The sequence below is a fragment of the Cebidichthys violaceus genome, unplaced genomic scaffold, assembly GCF_023349555.1.
Source record: "Cebidichthys violaceus isolate CVI_PGR_0920_01 unplaced genomic scaffold, fCebVio1.0.p SCAF_14, whole genome shotgun sequence".
NCBI classification, from domain to species: domain Eukaryota; kingdom Metazoa; phylum Chordata; class Actinopteri; order Perciformes; family Stichaeidae; genus Cebidichthys; species Cebidichthys violaceus.
In genome coordinates this window covers 9,038,752-9,063,733 of record NW_027176307.1, presented here as the reverse complement: position 1 = coordinate 9,063,733, position 24,982 = coordinate 9,038,752, and the positions used below count along the sequence as shown (strand labels likewise).

The 24,982-nt window shown below is 43.6% G+C and overlaps 3 protein-coding genes across 4 annotated transcripts; all 3 read left to right on the top strand.

Annotated features, from left to right (window-relative positions):
• Nucleotides 1-8,374: 8,374 nt before the first annotated feature.
• On the top strand, nt 8,375-11,216 carry LOC137871111 (thrombomodulin-like). The gene has a single exon (XM_068708728.1). The coding sequence runs from the start codon at nt 8,464-8,466 to the stop codon at nt 10,030-10,032; it is 1,569 nt and encodes a 522-aa protein (XP_068564829.1). The 5' UTR covers nt 8,375-8,463; the 3' UTR covers nt 10,033-11,216.
• A 678-nt stretch (nt 11,217-11,894) lies between these two features.
• On the top strand, nt 11,895-13,922 carry thbd (thrombomodulin). The gene has a single exon (XM_068708726.1). The coding sequence runs from the start codon at nt 12,039-12,041 to the stop codon at nt 13,692-13,694; it is 1,656 nt and encodes a 551-aa protein (XP_068564827.1). The 5' UTR covers nt 11,895-12,038; the 3' UTR covers nt 13,695-13,922.
• Nucleotides 13,923-16,666: 2,744 nt separating this feature from the next.
• LOC137871106 (toll-like receptor 5) lies at nt 16,667-23,819 on the top strand. Of its 2 annotated transcripts, none has more exons than XM_068708721.1 (5): nt 16,667-16,741; nt 18,277-18,339; nt 18,930-21,219; nt 22,194-22,282; nt 22,515-23,819. In XM_068708721.1, the coding sequence occupies exons 2-5, from the start codon at nt 18,289-18,291 to the stop codon at nt 22,731-22,733; spliced, it is 2,649 nt and encodes an 882-aa protein (XP_068564822.1). In that variant the 5' UTR covers nt 16,667-16,741; nt 18,277-18,288; the 3' UTR covers nt 22,734-23,819. The 2 variants fall into 2 exon arrangements, with proteins under 2 accessions (XP_068564822.1, XP_068564823.1); XM_068708722.1 differs by having other exon boundaries at nt 16,714-16,741; nt 18,904-21,219.
• Nucleotides 23,820-24,982: the final 1,163 nt, after the last annotated feature.

Genomic DNA, 24,982 nt, shown 5'->3' with positions numbered 1-24,982 from the left:
TGTGCTTTTTCATCCACGTCCGATTCTTCGAGATAAATATCAGATGCTGTACCAGTCAAATCGCCAATAATGTAGAATGGAAATGCAATGTTTCACATATTCATATTCTCCTCATCGCTCCACACAGATCTGATGTTTTCCCCTCATCAGTGGAATTTTAAGTTATACGCTTCACATACATCTGTTGTACTTTGTCATATTTTGTTTTTAATCGATACACCGCCAAGGATACATTTTAGTACACAATACAAAATTAGGACACTGATTGTTTGAAAAAATATTTTTTTCCTTTTAATCTGTGGGTCTGTAATCTTCCTGATTTGCAAACTTCCACTCTGATGCTTTTCATTCCGATTACTCGTTACTCCAGCCAGCGGCATGAAAACAATCAACTAGTCAAATGTTATCACCAGTCTGTGTTGACTTTTGTGTTGTTATGTAGAACAAAAGGTGTTTAAGGAGCCAGAAAATAAATGTGTGTGTGCCCCAGTGCATGTAGTACATGGAAAGTGTAGAGCACGGAAAGTGGAAACAGCCAGTGTATGTGTGTGTGTGTGTGTGTGTGTGTGTGTGTGTGTGTGTGTGTGTGTGTGTGTGTGTGTGTGTGTGTGTGTGTGTGAGAGAGAGAGACAATACTTACAACCACCTTACAAGGGTCCTGGGTATTAGTTCTTGTTTCTGGGGTCACAGGAAGTTCAGAATATTTCTCTCAGCTTGCCAAGACTGCCTCCTCGGGGGGAGGGGGGCGGGGCGGTCTTTTACCGCCGAAGTAAAGAGAACAGACGATGTTCCTGTCCATCCGTCCATGCATCCATCTGTCACCGGTCAGCAGCGTTCCAGTTGAGACTGGGAAGAGCGAGGAGGAAAGCTGAGGGGAAACGCTGGTGTTTATGGGCTTTGTAAAGACCCACAAGGGAGACGCTGCAAACACAAAAAGGTGGATTTTCCTAGCAATCAATCTGTCAAGATCAGCATTTTTGGGAATCAATAGAAACACAGAGCTACTGTCTTGTTGGGTTTTTTTGTAGAAATTTTCTGCAAAACTTTTAAATTGGTATCCAAGTTTCAGTGGTGTATCGTTTCTTAGCCTAATTTATTGGAATATTGGATCATCCAAAACCCTAACCAGAATAACTTACATAAGTACTAAAGCAAGAGTATGTGACTCTTGTAACTGGCACATTTCCCTTGATTTCCCAAGATGCTCTTCACTGATCTGGTTCAAAGCTGCATTATGTGAATTCTTTCCGTTTGCTTTGTTTCGGTCACTTGGGGGCAGCGGAACATGCTGAAAAAAAACACAACATTAACATTTTACTCTAAAGCTGTTGTAGTGAATGTGCTAGCTAACAGTTCCTTGAGCCAGAGAACCAAAACAATGAGGTTAACAGGCGATAAACAGCAATGCTAAATAACAAGTCTGTAAAACTTGGCTAAATCCTGGAATAACGGTCAGAGGAGTAGCCAGGCGTTAGACTGTGTCGTCCTGCTGAGATGGAGACGGGCGGAGCCGCCCACTTTGAGCTTCATTTTGGCTCTTCAGAAACCTATGAGTGACACAGAGACCATGATGTTTTATACAGCCTATAGTCTCACAGGCCCCTCACACACGAAGAGACAACGGTTGCAAGACTCCATGCACCAGAGGACAGCAGAGAATCTCTGTGTTGTGTGTGTGATGAACTAAGAATCTAACAATCTCTTATACATCAAATATAATCATGTATGCAGATCAGAATCGGCATGTGTATTTACTGCAGGTCAATCATGCATTCAATTTCAGCACTGAAAAAATGATAGCTCAGCAGAACAGTATAAAAAAAAAATATATTACGAATTTCTTGATCGGAACAACTTCCAAGCTGGTGTCCATATAATTAATTTACATTTGCATAAACATGAACAGCCTAGTTAGCTACTTCTTAATCACACATAAGGCAGATGATTATATAGCGATGGAGCAAATAAACACCAATTAAGTATATATTGATTGATTCACACATATCTGAACCACAGTGGCAACCACCTCAAAATACAATGAGTGAAAATGCAGCCTTAACGAGTCAACAAAGTGCTTTACCAGGGGAATAATTAACCGTAATCTGTGTCTTACTGCTACTAGATGTCCAAGAACAAACAGAGTCCTTTTGCTTCTCCACCTGAAAGACGGTTAGTCTGCTCTCAGGACACAGGGGTGTGCATTACGTCAACGTGTGTCTCTTAACTGTCCTGTCCAACATGGTCTCACAGAAATACATGGAAAGACCACTACCTCTTAATAGCGCATTACGTGGTGGTGGCACTCAATGTGTTAAAATCACATGTTGGCACCATGAAAACAATGTTACGTTTTAGGCAACAAAATGAACGTTTAGGTTCACGGGGTGGATCTTCAAGACAATCAATCTTCAAACTCAGTAACACAATCTAGTTGTCTTTTTTACTTATTATGATTTAATATTAAACTCATGTATTAATTAATGTTTATGTTGTTTGAAGTTAGTAAAAATGATTGTATAGTGACTAGCTAAATTAGCTTATGATCCTAGGTTGTCTGTATGCATTATATTGCAAAGCAGTTAGCTAACGCTTGTATTAAAATGCCACAAAATACATCCATGATGCAACATATTTGACGTAGCAATAATTCACAACTCAAACATAATTAATCATGCACGCCATGAAACTTTAAACTTGTTTCACTTACACTTGAAGCGGGAGCACCGCCACCACCAGACGCCATTGTTTGCTGACTTCTGACCTGTCGCCTTTGCAAATTGCGCAACTGTAATGATGGCAGCTTCGTGGGGAGAGGAGGGGGGAGCTGCGCTCATGTGATTGGTTGAAAATGAGGCTGACATCTGATTGGCTACAGATAGGTCTATGTTGAAAAAAACGCATTTGCGAATCCTGCCTCATCAGGGGAGTCTCAAAAAACCCACAAACAGATGTGGAGCGATCCACAAACAAATGCAGTGCGATCCACAAACAAATACATACAAATCCACAAACAAATAGAAAAATCCACACACAAATACATACAAATGCAGAAATATTTTTGTGATTTTTTTTTTTACATTTATATAAATCGTAATTCATTTATGTGTGCATTGGAATGTATTTGTGAATCTTTCTGTTTGCATTTGTGAGTCTTTCTGTGTGCATTTGCAATTATTGAGACTGATTTGACCCTATACAAAATGTTTTTCATAACCTCTGGTAGAGCTCCTTTTTCACAGCCGAGACAATCTATCAGCGTCAGTCATACATAAACCAAGAATCGTATCCTGATAAGTTTCTGTGCCTTGTTTTACAATTTTGATTAGTAGTATGTTAATGAAGATTTCTTGATATACATAATTTGAAACAGGTTTCCCCTTGTTTTGTATTTTGTTTTATTGTGGTTCATGAGCCACAATGTCAAGCAGGAATGAAAACAAAGAGGATGAAGTTGTAAAATACTTTTGCTTGTTTAACTGACGGCTTGTGATATCAGCTAGGAGTCCGCGAGGGGGCATTTCCTGCCATTGAGGCGGTGGATCTACCTTTCCCCCCTCTGTGCCCCAACGCAGGACATGATTTACACTTCCAATATTTATCTGTGCGTCTCAGATGGTGAAACACAATATCCTCACAGCAAGTTCCTCGCAGGTCAGCAAGGGTCAGGGAGGGAAAGCAAGACACATCCCTGCCAGAGTTTCAAAACCATGACTAGCTGAGATAGGTATTTTTGACAGGACTGTGAACATATTACTTTATGAACATCACGTTGCTCTATCACGTTCTGGGTGTTGTTGAGATTACATCAAGTTTCAGTTACCTAGAATGGAGAACATTTTGTGATTTTAAGGCTTAAAAGAATTCTTCACCTACGAATTGACCTGTACATCAATTACTCACTCCCGTTCTTTAGAAGATTACTTCAAAATCAAACAACAGAGAAAAGTCTTCATGAATTGAAGTAAATGTGGACGGCATTTAATAACAGCAAAACTAAATGAAATTATCATTATGAACGTAAACAACCAACATGGCTATTGCTAGTACTCAGAGAAGCGCGCAGGCAAGCAGGTAACCCGCCCAATCATGACATTCGGGCTGAATGAGATGACTGATTACAGTCGTGTGACAGCCACAGAGCATTTGATTCATTGATTGCTGTCAGGATGTAATGAGTTTTATCTAGAATATCAAAAATGTTTTTGAAAAAGATCACCAACCCTGGCTGTAAAGGAAAGTTGTAAGGAAACTCGTAAGTTCTACTTTTACTGACAAGGGTCCAAATATCCTTTCTGTGTGTGTGTGTGTGTGTGTGTGTGTGTGTGCTTACATAATGACCAACCGCTCCCTCCCTGGAGGGGATGTGCGCCACCGGAAAGGTCATGGTTGGGCATGTGCTCTGTCTGTCCACTGGTGCCACCCATGACATAGCAGCAGAGCTTAGTCAATTCCTCAGGGTGTGTATGGCACAGGGCGAGTGATAAACTGAAGTGTCACTCACACTTGTGTCTGTGTGTGTGCGTGGGTGAGAGTGTGTGTGTGTGTGTGTGTGTGTGTGTGTGTGTGTGTGTGTGTGTGTGTGTGTGTGTGTGTGTGTGTGTGTGTGTGAGAGAGAGTTCATCCACATGCACACACATGGAGCCTACGTGTGCAGATAGGATTATGTGCATGTAGGTGTGTGAGAGAAAGAGAGTGAGGCCACGGGTAAATTAACCTCAGCTCTCCTTCCCTTCATCCTCATCCAGGACATGGAAAACACCTCCCTTTTCCTCCTCGCCCGGTGACAGCTCTTGTACTTTAACGACAACAAAACTTTACGTTCGGTTAACTCCTTTGCAGTCGATACTAAAGGTGGATGGTGCAACACGGCTAACAACCCAGGGTATCGCAGCGCATTACGAGTAAGCACAAACGACAAATTTCAGACTCATCTTTCTCTGTAGCACACAGATGAAAGGAACTCGTTATGGTCTAGAAGAAATAGCCATTTCATGTTATTCATTTACAAAGCTTCCGTCATCCCTCGTTTTTCCCTCTTTCTATAAAGGGCCAGTGTGTAGGATTTAGCGACATCTAGCGGTGAGGTTGGAGATTGCAACCAACTGAAACTTCTCCGGCGTGCCAAGTGTGTAGAAGAACTACGGGGGCAGAATCGAAAACGTGAAAACGTAGATGGCACCAATCTAGAGCCTGTTGTTGTAAGAGTAGCATTTGCGTGAGTGAACGAGTTGGCAGTGGGGCTGAAGAGAGTTAGCTTAGCTTTGAGGATTTCAAGTGAATGTACAGTGGAAGTAGCAGTTTGTGGAGCCGAAGCAGCCGAAACAGGTTGGTTTGTCTGTTCTTTGCTACTGTAGAAACATGGGTTTACAAGGTTACGGAAAAACATCATAGACTTAAAAAAAGTATGTAAACTAAGTAAAACGTAAACAACAACGAAACGTAAGTACAGGAAACACGTCCCAAACGTCTCTAACATAACTTCAAAATAGACCCTTTGACCCTGTGTGTGTTTAGGTTTTTATATTACGTCATCACGCTGAGTGTTTTCTCTGAGCTTCTAATAATGACGCCGATAAGTTTACATTGTAGTTATTTGGAAGCCCGATGTGTCTCATACAGACGCTAAAGGGTGCTTTGTGTGTCGGTATCAGACGGGGAGGGGCGTGATAAAGTGTGATAGAGCTTTATTTACTGGTGTTTTTTATGATTCTTGTAACAAAGTTTAATTCCATGTTACTGTCTGATTGTGTCCTTGTGAATGTTTCTTGTTCTTAACCTCAATGACAATGAATAAATAACGTGTTAAAAAGCTGCAATAGCTTCCCCTGTTTTGCATTCTCTGACGCTCCGAATATCGATTTCTAACCAAGACTGTGCCGACACCAGACCTCATCAAAGTAACTGCGTCCCGTGTGTTCACCGTGTGTTCACCGTGAAAACACCGTGAACGTGACGACTGGAAAGAGCGAGGAGAAACTAAACAGACTCAGCGTGGGCACTGAAGATAGATATCAGAGAAAATATTGACGGAGACCGACCGGCCTGCTTTTTGTCGCCAAGCTGACTTTGTGTTATGGTTACACAGAAGCGTGTGTCACTGTATTGGATCAAACCGTGGCGCCCACTGCTAGGCGTCCTAGCCAAGATCGGAATCTTAAAGTTGAACGTTCAAGACTCGAATAAAAACACTGATTATTTTGTTTCTATAGCATGAACAAAGGGTTCCGATCCCTGTCACATCCCCTCCACCCCGTTCCATCCCACCACACCCCTTTAACGAGGGGACTGAAATAGCATTGAGCCTCCCTACCTCTGTGAATTGTGGGTAGTTCTTCACTGTGGCATAAATGTCTTTAATCACAATAATAAGTCAGTTTTTTACGTCTCCGAATACAAATTTAATTACAGCTGACAATCATTTACATAACAATGTTCTTATGGTTCTACACTCTACTGCACTGAAACATATGTTTCAGCTCCCATTACAACCACTGAATCACTCTGTGTCAATTTGGGAGGGAATCAGTCTGTCACATTCCTTCAAATCTACTCGACCAAAACTCCAGTTTACGTAGTGCACCTTTAGTCACGTTTTGTTTCTGCACCAAGGGGCTGTGGGAAGTGTGTCCAGCCCTCTTGTTCCCACTTCCTCTTCCTGTCCAGTCACTTTCCCCCCTGAGGAAAGTGGAAGGCAGCTCTCTTCCTCCTTCGCCAGCCCCACCGATCTGAGGGAAGACGTTGAATAGTTTCAAAGAGATGATTGATCAAGATTGACCATAAGTCAGACAATTGTGTCTCTACCTCAACAGTTATTATTGTACCTTAAGGAAGTTCGAATCCATGCGTCAGTGTCTCTTCGGGAAGGAGTGCTTTTCTTAGTTAATGTTTCTATTATTAAGTACATTGTGAATTGTGCAGTGACTGGTGATTTGTTCATGGTACCTACAGCAAGTGAGGCAAATGTTCTTTAAGGCTTTGCTGGGGGAACGGTACTAGCTCAAAACACAACATTGACACATTATCACCCGATAAAGTTGATATGGCTAATGTGCCAGCAACTTGTTACTTATTTACACTTTTAGCAGACACAGCATTCATTTGCAGTCGAGTTTCTGTCCACCTGGCAAATGTAAGTTCAATATTCATTCTCTTTTAGCTCTGTTTTTGGTCTCTACCAACCCTTAAGATAGCTGGTGGTACACAACAGTAAAGTTGCACGCTGACAAACCAAGACAATGAGCTGAAAGACGCTAAAATGCTCCATTGAGCTGAGGGGAAATGTTGATTGGGTGATAAACCTCTGTAGGTTTTTTCATTACCAGTGACCTCTCTAACATTACACATAGTCATTGATCCATTGTTAATGTAAAAATAATGATTGGTGCAGCTTTAAGTTAGAAATTGTTTTTAGAGATTTCGGATATATGTTCCCTTTTACATGTTGATTTATTGAAGAACAACTTGTTCAAGTCTCTGGTGATCTTTATAAACAGATTCAGCATAAAGAATCGGTTGGTAACGGGACAAGATTTTGGTATCGGAAGTGTTCTGGTTTCCGTTTGAGCGTTTTTTGCCAAATTTTGGTTGAATGCAGGTAAACAGTCCTGTGTGGAGAGCAAAAGTGGTGGAATTTACTGCCCGAAATTAAATCTGGGAACCCACGGATATCATCTGACGATTATTTAGCTTTTTGTTGGTTTAAAATGAGCTCGTAAACTTGTACATAGTACTTGTAAAACAATCCGGTTGTAGAAGTCGTCTCTAGTCTTAGTTGCTATTCTGACTTTAAACAACAACAGAAATATATCTCCTTGCCTCCAGAGTTGATGGGTTCTGAGATTGAGTCGCTGGTATCTGTTATGGGTGCTACAAAATCAATAACTTTATATTGTAGAGGCTATTGGTATAGTTTAAATTAAGACATAAATTCATTTTGTGGTTTGATCAGCAGATATTGTATATGTAATCTTTATCTGTAAAGTAGGTAGAAAATATAAGTAGTGGATTAAAGAGTGCAACATTTCCCTCTGAAGAGAAGATATAAAGCTGCACAGTCCCTCAAAGTCGGCCGACTCTTTTGTTACTTTGTGTGCATGTATTTGTGAGAGTGGAGAGATGTTTATCTCTTCCCTCAAGACTTTAACTGGAATATCATCTAAATCTAGAAAACTCATGGGAGAGGATTATGGGATATTGCCCCCCCCCCTTATTAAAAGTTCACGTCATGTGTGTGCGCTCTGTCGTTGTGTGTGTGTGTGTGTGTGTGTGTGTGTGTGTGTGTGTGTGTGTGTGTGTGTGTGTGTGTGTGTGTGTGTGTGTTTTGATGGGACAGTCTCTTTGAGATAAGGCTTTTGGAGGGAGGGAGGGTTGAGCAATCAGACCGGGGCTTTAACTGTTGGCCTGGACGGAACTTCCTTCCTCGCCTGGTCCGACATAAAAAAATACAGCGTGAGGCTTTTATAAATGGGGGGCTATGCTCAGCCTCCAGTCGCTGAATCCGCTTCAGATCGTCGAACACGGAGCTTTATGCCATCGCAGGCCACCACCGGCTGCTTTTCTAACATCGCCACCATGATTCCTTCAACACACGCGTTGCTCATTTGTGTGGTTGTCCTCTGCGCGCTGGAGGAAACGGTCCTGTCCCAACGGGGACATTGCGCCGGGAATCAGTGTTTCGGGGTTTTCCAGGAGCCCGAGGACTTTACAGGCGCTTGGAAAAGATGCCAAGACTCCGGCGGACAGTTGTACGCTTTAGGCTTGGAACATGTAGATGAGATATTGACTGTCAGCGGTAGTTACTGGGTGAAGCTGCCCGGCACAGACACGGCAGCAGAGGAAGCTGCAGCAGGTCTACAAAACTGCACGTCCATCTCCGTGTCGACCGGACGCAAAATCGAGCTGCAGCGGAAACCGTGCCGCAGCACCCAGAACGGATTCCTGTGCCAGTACACGTTCGAGGAGCCGTGCAGTGGTTTACAGACAGATGGAGACGCACAGGTGAAATACACCACGCCCATGGACTTTAGGGTGGACGAATCGGAAATGTTTCCACCAGGAACCACCGCGGTAACGGTTGAGGTTGGCGGTATTTATGCGGAATCGAAGCACGTGTGTTTCGCCAAGGGTTGGATGCGAGCTCCCTGGAGGTGTGAGGTGATGTTGGGGGGCTGCGAGCACAACTGCAGCGCCAAGACACACACCTGCACCTGTCCCGCGGGGAAGGTCCTCCATCGCAACAACATCTCTTGCACCACGGGTGCCTGTGAGGAGAACCCTTGCTCGGGCGAAGGCGAGGAGTGCGAGAACACCCGGGAAGGGTTCAAGTGCACGTGTAGTGATGGCTTCTTCGAGGAGGAGGGGGGGTGCATAAATGTCATGATCTGCGAGAAGTGTGAGCACATTTGTGACAAGGTCAACGGGGTTTACCAGTGCGTGTGCAAGAAGGGGTTCAGGGCTGCGGCCCACGACCCCACCAAGTGCGATATGATCTGCACCGAGAAGGACTGCCCGGCCAGGTGCGACAGGAACGACCAGGACTCGTGTTTCTGCCCCAACGGTTACATCCTAGACTCCCAAGACGGGAAGAGCAGCGCGCCCTTTTGCACCGACATCAACGAATGCGAGATGGAGCAGTGCGACCACAAGTGTGAGAATTTGTTCGGGGGTTACCGATGTTTGTGCGACGAGGGGTTCAAGCTGCACCAGAACGGGAACACTTGCGTGCTCATCGAGGAGGAGGACGAGGACGATGGATCGGGCTCCACTCCTCCTCCGTACCCCACCCCAGCTAGCGCACACCCGGCCGCGGTGCCCTCTTACGTCAAGACCGGCAGCGTCCTGGGCATCAGCATGTTCATGGCGCTGTGCGCAGCCCTGCTGTCCTTCCTGATCCGAAACGCGGTCAAGCGTTGCGGCAGATTCGAGCTCTCCTCTATCAAACGCCCGGACATTGATATTTTCTACCTGCAGCAGGTGACCTCGGAGACATACAAGAGGTTGTCTATGGACAAACAGTTCAAAAGTGACTCATAAATACTTTTAATCACCCGTAAGGAACTTATGGGTGCTTTTCCACCTTTGAGGGTTTTTTTATTTCCTCAAGATAAACATAACGTCAGATAAACAGTTTTGGACTTTTTCACATATTTTTTCACAGGAAACTGGTTATTTATCTGTATAGCTGCCCTCAACCACACTCTGTGAAGTAGCAATCCGTCTCATGAGAGGGTGACGGGTGGCCCGCCAACCATTGTCTAATTCACTATGAAAATAAATTGGTTGACAATGGGAATTTTTATTTTTCTACTTTGAATGTAAATGCGGTGGCAGAGTTCATAAAAAAACATAAAGCTATACAATAGTCATACAACAATGATATAATTATGAAAAATATCCCAAAAATAATTTTGTTTAATAAGAGTAGTTATTTTATCTGATAAAGTAAAGTCCTAGATATTGGACTTGATTTCTGAATGTTTGGTAGATTTTTGTATAGAATTGTTGTTAATTTGTCTCACTTATCAACCTTTTTGTTTCCATGAGGACAGTTTTTTGGACTTATAAAACAAACGAAGCTGTTACATGGTAATAATAAGTTAGTATGGTTGCTTTTTCTAATTACAAAGCAGTTTCCTCAAAAGCTCTACAAATCCAGCAATGTCAACCTTTAATGTTCAATGTATTTGAAAGATTCTCTCACACCGGAACCAGCTCTATGTGTGATCTCACTTTGTTGCTGTCTTTTTACACTGTACTGAGCTTTAAGTTCTTTAAAAAAGGAAAACAAAACGTGCCTTTGCTCGACATCCTCGTTTTGCACACTTTTGCGTATCGCAAGTTATGTAATATTCCACAAAATTGGTTGCAATGTATACTGTATTTGTGAACCACTTCAGTTGAATCTTTTCTAAAGTGACACTGGAAACCTTTAGTGTAGAGAAAAGGACCTTTTTTTTGTCAAATGCACATTATTTTTCTAGTGTGTGGTGTTTTTGTGTGTGACCGATGTTCACACGATTCCTTCTGTATAACACTGAGAACATTAGAACTATAACTGAATGACATGTTACTGTATTCTCTGATAATGCTGTGCTACCACTGACAGTCACATGAGGTTGAATGTTGTTGCCTTTACTGTATAACTGACGGCTCATGGAGCTTTTATCGGTTGGTGAATATTTCACAATTGAATGATAAATAAAGTTCTGAACATTAAATATTGGTGTGTGATTCACAGAAGGTTAATTTTCATTCATATTTGTAGTACTTTAATCATTTAGCAAAGGGACTTGGTGTCACTTAGCAATATTCTTAACAGAATACTCATAATTATATTACTACATGAGGTGAGAGGAAGAAATACTGGGGAAGAAAAAGGCTTTAATAATAGACGTTCCTTTGCATTGTAGCTGTTTTATTCTTTTTCTCTTATTTCATTCAGTTTCTCTACATGTCACTGCTGACCTCACTGTCTCAGATGAAAATCAACACATTACAAGATGTTTCATTGTCTCAACCTTATTCTGCCTCGTTATGAGCTATGATGACGTTCATGTTCACATCAATGTCCCAAACAAGTCAAAATGTGTTGGAACTAAGTTCTAGACTGTCACAGTTTTAACCTCAAGCTAAACTGTATTTAAAGTCTGACCACGAGACTAAAAGAACGACTCGTTCACACTTAGTGAAGAGTGGTGTGGGGAGGGGCTACTGCACTTTGGGGGCGTTGGGCAGATGCCCCCACCTCCACTTGCGTGCGCGCGGCTTCGCTACGTACGTGCGTAAACGCCGTGCGTAATTTGGGGATGTGGTCCGCCTTCAAGAGGAGAAAGTTTCTGAAGGAAGGGGGATGGGGAGGGGGGGGGGGGGGGGGAAGACAGTGAGCAGAGGGCTGATTAAGAGCCACTTCCTTCCTCCGCCGGAGCACTAAACATGGAGTCGGGGGGCTATAAATGCGAGCTTGACGTTTTCTCAAACAAACAAGCCTATACACTGCCGGGACGCGCGAGAACATAAACGGACAGCAGCGAGGTTCAAACATGAGGGACGTTACGGGACTATTTGTTTTCTTGTTGACTTTCCTGATGGGAAGAGCCGGCGGGATAGAGCCGAGTAACGGGTACTGCATCGGGACCCAGTGCTTCACTGTGTTCTCCCACGCCAGCGATTTCACAGCCGCGCAGGACCGATGCAGAGACCGGGAAGGACATTTGATGACAGTTCGGTCGTCTGTCTCCCACGATATTCTCTCCATCTTGTTGGGGAACTTGACAGGGCGTTACTGGATCGGCTTACATCTGGCGACCGGCTGCCCGGACTCTGCTGCTGAGCTGAGGGGCTTCCAGTGGGTGACCGAGGACAGCGAAAGCGACTTCTTCAAATGGGCACCGGGTTTGGACGACAGCTGTTCCTCTCAGCGCTGCGTCTCGGTTTCCCAAGAGGACGAGTTTCAATGGATCCCGGAACCGTGCGGCGAACACTTGGCCGGGTTCCTCTGCGAGTACAGCTTCAGTGACCCGTGCAAAGGTCTTCCGGTCGCACAGGGCGAGTCCATCACCTACAGGACCCCCATGGGGTTTGTGGGCGAGGATGTGCTGTCTTTGCCCCCCGGGAGCATCGCCATCCGGATGCCGGCCGAGACCAAATACGTCTGCTTCACCGAGCAGTGGCTGCAGGCACCCTGGAGCTGCGAGATACACGAGGGCGGGTGTGAGTACAGGTGCGCAGTGAACCCCAAACACAGGCCCGTCTGCTTCTGCCCGTCGGGCCAGACCGTCAACCGCACGAACAACGTCACCTGCGAGGAGACGGGCGCCGACGACCCGTGCGTGGCCCTGCACTGTGCGCACGCCTGCTACAAAGACGGAGGCTCCTACGCGTGCATGTGCGACCACGGCTTTAAGCTGGCGCAGGACGGCAGGTCGTGCGTGGACTTTAACGACTGCCGGGACGAGCGGCAGTGTCCCGGGGAGAACTTCATGTGCGTCAACGTCGTCGGCGGGTTCCAGTGTGTCTGCGAGGATGGATACGAGGCGCGCAGCGGTCTGTGCGTTGACGTGGACGAGTGCGCGTCCGCTCCGTGCGAGCACATTTGCGAAAACACTCCCGGTAGCTACGAGTGCTCTTGTTATGATGGATACAAAGAGGACCCGAAGGCACCGAATAAGTGTGTGCTCCACTGCGGGGAAGAGGAGTGCGTCGCCGAGTGCGACCCGAACGACCGGTTCCAGTGCTACTGCCCGGACGGGTACTTGTCGGAGGAGAGGGAGGCGAACACGGTCTGCATAGACATGGACGAGTGCTCTTTCTTTTATTGCGATCAGGAGTGCGAAAACACGTTCGGCAGCTACGTGTGCACATGCTCTCCGGGATACACGCTTGTCGGAGAGTTCAAGTGCGTCAAAAACGGGGGTGACACGGACACAGATGGCGGTTCGGAGGGCTCCGGAGAGGGCACGACCCCGGGCGTCCCCACGACATCCCCCGCGCCGCGTCCGGATCCAACGAGGCGGCCCTCGGCGGTGTCAGCGGGGGGTCTCGTGGCGATCATAGTGTGCACCGTGTTCTTTATCTTGCTGGTGGTGTTTCTGGCTCATCGCATCCTCAACGGCAGAGGGAAAATGGAGAGCGGCGGCGCGCTCAAAGCCGCGGAGGACGAAGCGCACAGTTTACAGCGCGTGACGAGGGACGCTTAAAGAAAAAGAAAAAGAACAGATAAAGTACGACACGTGAATGTACAGGTGAAGCCTCAAAGACAACCACAGAGACAATGAGGTGACTCAGCAAAAACAATTAGGGAGACAGGGGTGATGCCACCATGAACTCACGAGACAACAGAAGTATTATACAAAAAAAAAGTACTGGTCTTGTCTTTCATTCAACGCAAATACACAGGACGCAATGTAATAAAACATGCCAAATAACTTTGTTTTGTTATTTTTAAGTTTGTGCATTATTAACTTATTTAAAAAAATGTGAATGAATGCAGCGCTCTCTACCGGTCTTGCCTCAGACACGGGACGACTGCCCCCCCTTGTGGAGGAAGAGGAGAACTACAGGTTAACCATATGAATACGTGCACAGCTCTCTGCTGTAAGGAACCCCATTAATGTCCTCCGCACACACACACTCATCAGGCACACTTTAGCCTGGATAATGTGTTACATTTATATACGGTGATGGATTGGAGAATAACTTCTAAAATGTCACACCTCCCCTGAAAATAATGGAATAACAATAAGGAATATTTAGAAGGAAAAGTTTCAAATTATGAATCCATCTCTTTTCATTCTTGTGTTTGTATGGTAATAGTTGTTGCAGCAGTAGTAATCGCAGTAATACTAGTAGTTTAGCACTACTAGTAACAGTATAGAAGTGGTTGTACTAGCACTAGGATTGTAATAATAGCGCTGTTAACAACAGTGATAGTAGCAGTAGCCAAGCAGTAATAGCAGTAGTAGTACTAGTAGTGGTGATGGTGGTGGTGGTAGAAGATGTAGCAATACACTACTATTACTAATTCTACTGCTACAAGTATTCACGATTGTGGCATGTAACCAAGTACATTTACTCAAGTACAGTGCTGAAGTCCAGTTTTGAGGTACTTCTATTAGCAGCAGTAGTAGTAGTAGTAGTAGAAGACAAAGTAAGAGTAGTGGGAGCAGCAGTCAGTGGTGGAATGTTACAAAGTATATTTCAATTAGAGTTACTTGTAAGTTTGTTGAGCCTTTTCTTTTCACGCCACGTCGTACTTGTACTCCACCACATTTTAGAGGGGAATCTACCTAAATGCAGCTTTAGTTACAGTTTTTTCATACAAAACATAAATGTGATGTTTTGTGATGAATTAAACCCCCAAGTATACAAGTACAGCTGAAAGGATGAGTTGATAAATCAGTTAGTTGATTGTCAGAAAATTAATTGGCAACTATTTTGATTGTTTAAGTCGTCTTTTGTGCAGAAATCATTTCATGGTTCCAGCTTGCTGCTTTTCCTTTGAACTATTCTTATTCTTTAGTTTTTTTAAATGATGATCTGATTTGGACTATTGGTTGGACAAAACAAACAACATCAAGGTTTAACTTTGGGCTTTGGGCAATCATGACACCATTCTCTTAAACCAAATAATCAATTAATTCATTCATGGAGAATCAGCAATTAATCCATAATGAAAGTTAAAAATGAGCTCCACCTCAACCAACAGTAAATATCCTGCTTTGACATTTATGCACGAGGAATAACAGTCTGATATAATTTAGAATAGTAGAACGGTTGCAGGGGACATTCTTCTGCATTTAGAAGTCAACTTTTAATTAGTTAAGTATCCTACATTTTCCTACAACATTTTCATTGCATTACTTGTAACACAGTATTTTTACAGTGGCATTAGTAACGTTACGTTTACTTAGGCCTAAGTAAAGAATAGAACAGCCTATTTCTGCATCATTGGAAGTGGTATTAGCAGTAGCAGCCTAGTATTGTAGCAGTAGTAGGCTAGTAGTATCAGTAGTTGCCTAGTAATGTAGCAGTAGTAACCTAGTATTGTAGCAGTAGTAACCTAGTGTTGTAGCAGTAGTGACCTAGTATTGTAGCAGTAGTAGACTAGTAATGTAGCAGTAGTAACCTAGTATTGTATCAGTAGTAACCTAGTATTGTATCAGTAGTAACCTAGTATTGTAGCAGTAGTAGACTAGTATTGTAGCAGTAGTAGACTAGTAATGTAGCAGTAGTAACCTAGTATTGTAGCAGTAGTAGCCTAGTATTGTAGCAGTAGTAACCTAGTATTGTATCAGTAGTAACCTAGTATTGTAGCAGAAGTAACCTAGTATCAGAACAGTGGTAGACTAGTATTGTAGCAGTAGTAGACTAGTAATGTAGCAGTAGTAACCTAGTATTGTAGCAGTAGTAGCCTAGTATTGTAGCAGTAGTAACCTAGTATTGTAGCAGTAGTAACCTAGTATTGTAGCAGCCTAGTATTGTAGCAGTAGTAGACTAGTAATGTAGCAGTAGTAACCTAGTATTGTAGCAGTAGTAGCCTAGTATTGTAGCAGTAGTAACCTAGTATTGTAGCAGTAGTAACCTAGTATTGTAGCAGTAGTAGCCTAGTATTGTAGCAGTAGTAGACTAGTATTGTAGCAGTAGTAACCTAGTATTGTAGCAGTAGTAGCCTAGTATTGTAGCAGTAGTAGACTAGTATTGTAGCAGTAGTAACCTAGTATTGTAGCAGTAGTAACCTAGTATTGTAGCAGAAGTAACCTAGTATCAGAACAGTGGTAGACTAGTATTGTAGCAGTAGTAACCTAGTATTGTAGCAGTAGTAGACTAGTATTGTAGCAGTAGTAACCTAGTATTGTAGCAGTAGTAACCTAGTATTGTAGTAACCTAGTATTGTAGCAGTAGTTGAGAGTTAGTACGTTTAAAGATGTTACATGTTTCCAAAGATGAAACAGCCTTTCATAAGAGGATCCAATGTAACAACTGGAGCAAGACAATGAGGAAAGTTATCTTTGAAAGAGGAAGACGTTATTATGTCATTTAGGAAATTGCGACATTGTCTTTATCTTGCTCATGGGTTTGCCTCACTGACAGTTAATCAAAGCCACGCATGCTAACGAGCCTCAGAGCAGATATTTATTGGGAAAAGGAGCATCGTTGTGGTGGGCAGGTCTGCAGGGAGGAGGTTCCCACTGTACAAAGGAGTGACACTGAAAGGTTTTTCCCAGGTTACACAACACCGACACTGGTAAGATTTAACTTCATTATCGCTCTAAACTGCGAATCATAAATACGATTTGTGACCTGAAACGTGTGCGACGGACTCGCTTCATTTTCGTCGTTTTGTCGAACACATTCTCGAGCGTTGTTAAAACATTTGGGTTGTTTGAACATGTCTGTTTTCGACTAACACCCGCTGTTAAAAATAGCCTACATTGTGCAATAAACGTGTCAGTCTGCCTGTTCAGTAACGTTAATAAACCGGAAAATAGCTGCTTTAAAAGTTACGTAGCAGTTTTTATTTGAAAGGCTCGTAGCCTACATATATGAAGGTGAAGCTTCTAACACCGGTGATAGCCTGTAACATGATTGTGTATTGGTGTTGATGCGCAGGAGAAGCGCCGTTATGATACAAGTTATCAACCTAAATACGGAACACATTCCGCAGTACAGCCCCGCCCCCTATTCACTAACAAGTATTATTATGTGAAGTATTGCTATTAGGGTATACACAGTTTATTTTAACACTGCCTATTCACTACACATAATAGGGAGAAAATATATAAAATTAAGTATCATGTCTGCTTTTTGTAACATATTTGAAAGTTTAATTAGTAATATTATCCAGTTATTAGAGGGGTATTTAACCAATGTTTGCAGTCCCATAAAGTTGGAGGGTTAAAAAGAGAATGGTCATAATTGAGCATATAGAGTCTGCCATCAATGATGTTGCAGAGGCTGAGATATAGTGACTACAATGAGTCAACCTTGAATTACACCTGCAAAACCTATGTTTCCCATAGTGCAACTTGATAGGGGTTTTCCCCCAGAATTTTTAGAAAGCTTGTCCAAAGCCACAGAAGACTCGTGGTAAACTGAACTTCATGAGTAAAATCAGATTGCCCACTAATACATTGAATGGAGAATAAATAAGTTAATGTTCATTGACTTCAATTGTTTAGGTTTGAATGTGACAAGAAGATGAAGTGAACCTTGTTGTTAAAAAAAATCCTTTAAGAGTCACAAACTCTAATAAAATGTAATTGTAACTAGTATGGCAGGTGGTCATTACAATATGATCATTACGATAGGACACAGTTATTTGCTCAAGGCAAACACGTCAGCTATTGGAATAGAGCTTTGTTATTAAAGCTCATATCGGGCTTGAATGGTTGTGTACTGAGCAGTGTGACGCTGAAGCTCCATTACATTACATTACATTACAGTCATTTAGCAGACGCTTTTATCCAAAGCGACTTACAATTCAGTATCTATCTACACACCGTAGACGCAGCTACGGGAGCAATTGAGGGGGTTAAGTGTCTTGCTCAAGGACACAATGACATGACCACCGACCCTCTGATAGAAAGGCGGCCCTGCTCTCCACTTAGCCACGGTCACCCAGACGGTCACTCCACTAGCGAACTATGAACCTGCTAAAGCAAACAGACCTAACTAAATGCTCAAACACCTTCCTGTCCTCTGTTATAGTTTCACTGCTGAGCCAATGCAACAACATTGCATTATTTAAGTGTTTCACTTTCTCTTTGGACATCTTGTTAGGGCGAGGACAGAATGTGGACACATGTGGCTCTTCAGTCGGTTTTCATCGGATTATACCTACAGGTATATCACATTTAGATTGTTTCATGATCATTGAAGTTGTATTTTCAAACTGAACAGTGAGAAGGCAGCAATCAGAAATATTATTTTGTTATCTAAAGGCAATCTAATTCAGATTCATAATTAAATAAAGAAAAAGTTGGATATTTTGGGAAATATGCTTTTTCAAATTCAATACATGCTTATTCACTTTCTTGCTGAGAATCAGATAAGAAGATTGATACCACTCTCATATCTGTATGATAAATATGAAGGTACTGCCACCCGTCGGTTAGCTTAGCTTAGTACAAAGACTTCAAACTGGGGAAACAGCTAGCCTGTCTCTGCCAACCTAAAGCACACTCAATACCATGTTTTGTATGGATTTAAAAAAATGCTTAATTAATGTTTATTTCGAGTCTTTATGCTAAGCTAAGCTAACCGTTTACTGGTTCCAGCTCCATATTTACCGTTGATGGGACAGTGGTATCAATCTTCTCATTTAATTCTAAGCCAGAAAGCAAATGGGCAAATTTCCCTAAAATGTTTCCTTTAACTTATAACGTTAAGTCCTTTTTCAATTTACAGAAATAATGCAACCCTCCTCCCTGCAGGTACCCACATGCTACCCATCATGCACTTTGAATGGACTCGTGGCTGATTGTGCCTCACGGCGGCACTACAGTGTTCCTGCTCTGCCTCCCAACATCACCCACCTCTACCTGGAGATGAACCACATCAGTGAGATCAACAGCAGCTCGCTCAGAAGCTATGACCAGCTGCAGGAGTTAGATCTCGGAAAGCAGAGTGTGCAGCTCGTCATCAGGAACAACGCTTTCCTCAGGCAGAGGAGATTGACAAAGTTGGTGCTAGGCTTCAATATTGGCCTTCAGATGGAGCCGAGGGCTTTCGCAGGACTGTTCAATTTACAACACCTCTTTTTGGATTACTGTAATTTGGCAGACTCCATACTAGCAGACAGCTATCTGCAGCCACTTTTGTCCCTGGAAACGCTCGACCTCTTTGGTAATAAAATAGTGAGAGTTCGACCAGGACTGTTCTTTTCGAGACTTTCAAAGTTCACACAGCTAAACCTCAAATTGAATCAGATTGAACGATTGTGCCAAGATGATCTTGTTGGTTTCCGGGGGAAATACTTCAAACTCCTGAACTTGCAATCCAATAAGTTCTATATCAGCTATAGTGAAGGCTTTGACTGGGAGAGCTGCGGGAACCCATTCAGAGGGATGGGTTTTATAACCCTTGACTTATCCAGCAATGGGTTCCGCATGAACACAGCAAGGCAATTTTTCAAAGCAATAGAGGGTACTCCGATTGATCACCTTATATTCTCTGGACACATGGGCAAAGACTTCTCATATGACAACCTTCCCGACCCAGATAAAAGCACATTCGAAGGCCTCGTGAACAGTTCAGTTACCACGTTGGATCTGTCGAAAAACCGTATATTTGCTTTGCAGGAGGCTGTTTTAAGTCCTCTAAAAGATGCGATCATTATTGACATTTCCATGAACAAAATCAATCAGATTAACAGAAATGCCTTCGACGGTCTTCAAGGACATTTACGATTGCTCAACCTGTCATCCAACCTCCTGGGGGAAATATACTCTCACACATTCGCCAATCTGATGGACCTTCGGGTGTTGGATTTATCCAACAACCACATTGGTGCATTAGGAGACAAAGCATTCAGCGGTCTTCCAAAATTACGAGCGTTATATCTGACGGGAAATTCACTGCGAGACCTGGGTTCTCCGGCGCCATTACCAAATTTAGAGTATCTACTTTTGGGCGACAACAAACTGAAATCTTTAAGTAAAATCGTTGCATTGGGCAACAACAGTAACTACGTTGATGTCGCAGACAACAGATTAACTAACTTGGAGGACGTTTATGATATCTTTACTAATTTCAATCGTCTCGAGAATTTGTTCTATGGGGGCAACTTCATCAAGTGGTGCACACAGAGTCCGAAAGTTACTGTACCTCGTAATAATAGTTTGCAAGTGCTGGATCTTCACGACAGTTCCCTGAATACCATTTGGACGCAGGGGAAGTGCCTCAACCTTTTTGATAATCTAGAGAATCTGCTCGGTCTTAATTTAAGCTTGAACTCACTTGCGACTCTCCCACAAGGGATTTTCCGCGGCCTGGGCTCGATCATAGAGATTGACCTCTCATCCAATGCTTTAACCTATCTGCAGCCGGACATCTTTCCGATCGGCCTGAAGAGACTCTACCTCTCAAACAACTTTTTAGCCTCCCCGGACCCGGCGATTTTTCGTTCTCTGAGCTTCCTCAGCCTGGCTGCGAATCGGTTCCACTGCGATTGCAGTCTGGAGGGCTTCGTGAAGTGGCTGAACGCGACAATTGTAACCTTCCTGAGCCCAATTGAGGAGTACAGGTGTGAGTTCCCAGCCGCTCTACAGAATCTTCCTCTGCTGGAATACTCCGCCATCGTCAAACCATGTGAGGAAGATGACGAAAAGGCCGTCCAAGATCTTAAGTTTGCTCTCTTCATCTTGTCCGCTCTCCTCATACTCGCCGTGGTCCTCAGTGGGATCGTCTACGCCCGTCTCCGAGGGCGCATATTCATCATCTACAAAAAGATCGTGGGTAGGGTTCTCGAGGGCCCGAAGCCGACGCCTCCCGTGGACGAAGTGCAGCACGATGCCTTCCTCTGCTTTAGCGACAACGACTACGGCTGGGTGGAGGCTGCTCTGCTGAAGAAGCTGGATAACCAGTTTTCGGAGGAGAACCTCTTCCGCTGCTGTTTCGAGGCCAGAGACTTCCTGCCAGGCGAGGATCACCTTTCCAACATCAGAGATGCCATCTGGGGCAGCAGGAAGACCGTGTGCGTTGTCTCCAAAGAGTTCCTTAAGGGTGCGGTTTTTCTGACTTTCATTTGTAGTAACAGTCACAAAGTAACATAAGTCTGCTTCATCTTCGGCCAGGGAATATTTTTTTTCCTTTCTTTCAAGGAACAGTTTGACATTTTAAAAGATGCACTAATTTCCTTTCTAGCCGAGAGTTAGATGAGAAGATCCATATTGTTCTCCTATATGTTTGGGTATCCTAACACCTCCTGAAAATCTTGTTTTTGCTGACCTCCAGTGGTTTTCACATTTTTCACCTGGCTGCTTTCTTGGCCATGGCACAGTGACTTATGAGTCATGTGACAGTGCCAGCCAGCCAGCCAGCCAGCCAGCAGAGACTTGAGGAAGGCTCCTCCTCCCTGCCAAGAAATAATCTGGCGCCCAACCTCCTGTTAAACCGCAACTTGATGCTGTAGCACTTTGGTTATACTGTAGGTACAATGTTATTGACACAGTGATAATTAGTGAGCTTTAGAGGTGTTTTTTAACCTTTAGACAGAGCCAGGCTAGCAGTTTCCCCACTCTTTATGCTAAGCGAAAGATCTGCTGACTGTAGCTTAAAATTTGACCAACAGATATAAGAATGGAATTGTTCTTATCATCTAAGGATCACCACGATATTGAATGAGTCCTGTCATTTCTTTGAACGTGAGTAAGTGCGTTTAAGCTACGGCGGTAGAAAAAATGCAACTGCGAAGAGTTGTTAAAGCAAAAATAAACTTTTGGAGAAACACAGCCCGACGCCACGTTGCGCCGATCACTTTCCCGGCGATCCAGAGTTGTGCGACCCTGCTGTGACAGAACAAGAGATGTCTGTCGTCGTGCATTCACTTGGGGGTCAATGGGCCATTGAGTGACACTCCCACACCATTGTTGTTGTGAATGTTTAACTATTTCACACGTTATTACTCCTCTATTACTCCTTTCAACCCTGACAAAGGCGGAGGTTAAAGAAACTAACTGGGTGGCGTGTCTCTCTAGACGGCTGGTGCTTGGAGGCGTTCACTTTGGCCCAGGGCCGGATGCTGGAGGAGCTGACCAACGTTCTGATCATGTTGGTGGTGGGGAAGGTGTGTATAAGGCCGCTGAGTTACTGTCTTTACAATGTACAAGTAGTAATGAGATCCATTGTCCTAAAATATTGATCATGGCTGATTTAAAAAAGAATCAAACGTTAAATTGACATTGTTACACAAAGGGCAGATAACTTGTGCTGTGCAATTTTTACTGAAAATAAAAAATAGACAGTTCTTGACTTTCACTAATGGCCTTTTTCTCCATTCTCATATGATACAACTGAAGGTGGCTCACTACCAGCTGATGAAGTACAAGGCAGTCAGAGTTTTTGTCCAGAGAAGAGAGTACCTCACCTGGCCGGAGGACCCTCAGGACCTGGAGTGGTTTTATGAGCGCCTTGTCTCACAGATACTCAAAGACACCAAGGTGAAACCTGAGCCCGACCTCCGACCTCACAATGAGGACGCTGTCCAGCTCGAGGACATCAGAGCGAACGCCGTGTGAACTCTTGACTGTGTGTGGAAGAAAAGCTACTTTAATCAAGATCACCTGTTGATTCAGCACCAACATTTTTTTTGAATAGACAATATGTGTACAAATGCGCTTCAACATCTTTACAAAAATCCCTCTTACAGATTTTTATATGCATGTAAATATGCTTAAGCACAGAAAACCAAACATAAAAGCATCAGTATTTTGTGGATCATAAGTCAGGAAAAGTGTCATTCCTACACTTCCAGTAGTACACATCCGTGTCAACTTTTCTAATTTAAATATTGCCAAAATTGCTCCATACCATTGCGTTGCTTCCAGTGTAGGTGGTCTGTTCTCACTAATATTGAGTGGGTTGCTCTCTCCAGTAGCCTGCAGGATGAAGCAGATCCCCAGAGAACGGCTGTGGTTTTTTAATCACTGCAGGTGTGTCACTGCAGCTCAACGCAGACCTGAACACAGCCGTGTGGAAGAAGTTATTGGCCAGTTTGGCTTGTTGACATGTGGAGAGCTGCTGTTGATCTTATATCTATAGTGCATTTATTTTAAGTGTATTTGTCCGAAAATCCGTACTAGCACGCTATTTTTCTGAATTGTGTGTAAAGTTCCCTTTTTTTCCCCAGCATGTTTTCTGGGAATGCAGTTTATAACACTACAAATACACAAACATTGCAATACTTTCATCAGTGGGCCGTCGGCCAAATCACCATCTTCTTACTTCGTTCGGCGACAGACGGTGACTCAACAGACACGTATTTGAATGTGAAGCTCCACAACTTAAACTGAAGACGGCTTTTCAAAACCAGGGTTCATCTTCCAGCTGGTCCACGAGATTCCTGAGGTTTTAAGTGAAACCATCCAATAACAGAACGCTTGAGTGGTGAAAAGAGCCTCTCAAAGTATAAGACTTATATTTATGGTTGCATCAGAACTAAATCCAGTCAATGGCATTTCATTTTTTTTCTCCTAATCTCTGCCTTGTGTTTGGTTCACCCAACCTACACCTCCATTTAAATGATTACATCAATCAATCAATTGTCCCATTTTTTTTGAAAATCCAATTGTCTGATTTGTCTTTTTTAAAATCACAGAAACAGAACCCTCAAAAATAAATCCAGAAAAAGGGAACGTGGTAACTGTTCAGGTGCCTGGTTGGTTGAAAGGAGCCCTTTTGGATCGGTGTTTACTACATTCACCACTAGATGGCGAGTGCCGTCTTCACTGGCTCTTCACGTCAAGTCTGGAGTGATCAGTGAAAACCCAGTGATAATTAGTGAGGGCCCCCATGAAGACGGTTTCTAGTGACACCCATCCAACAAAGCCTTCTAATTGTTTCACTCGAACATTGGCAGCAAAGGACTCCACCTCTCTGTCAGCACTGTGTCGGGTTTGTTGGACTCTGCGATGAGAAGGAGTCGGCAGGTTTTTCTGAAAACAGGAAGCCGCTGGGCAGAGGGAGCGCTTCCGTCCTGTTGGCCCCTGTCCTCCCAGCCTTTATGAGCCAGCTGCTGGGAACATTACCGCCCCGTCCGCAGGCTCCTGCTGCTTATACACTGTGGACAGTCCATTAGTCTGAGCACATCTGTCTGACCCTGGTTCACGATGCAGTTCTTTACATTTTCTGGGATTTGTACCAGTTTTGGACTTGAACATGTCAGTATGGGGGGGGGGGGGGGGGGGGGGGGGGGGTGTCAGTTGGATGCAGATAGATCTAATAGCTATAGGAAGGCCCAGAAAGCCTTCTGTGGATGCAATGATAATACATCATTTGGGATAAATCATTAAAATCTAAAAAAAGAAAAGAAAAAGGAAAACATTTTCTTTAAATGTTTCCCCTTTACTACCAAACAGTTATTTTTATCTTTCACAAGCGCATGCTATTTTTCATAGACATCCCAGTTTGTGTCTCAGCACTCATAATCAGGTCAATATTCCTCGTTGTCCTCACATCGTCTCCAGTTCTGGTAAGCAGTCCGGACGGCGTATGAGAGCGGTGCAAAGCTAACCACTGGGGCACGCTCACATGCACTGAAAGCGTGCACTGCCGGCCCGGCTATTAGAACACAGCAAGGAGAAGCTCCGACACCAACACACACTTCATTCTCTGCTCAGGCAGACATCCCTCCTCCATGTCTTTACATAGACATTAGTTGTCTTCATTAATGCTCTGAATGTTGTATAGAGAACCTTTACGTTCCGGTTAGGGGTCCGTGTGGGAAGCCCACCGTCGGGCACGTGTTGGCAGATACATGATTAAATAT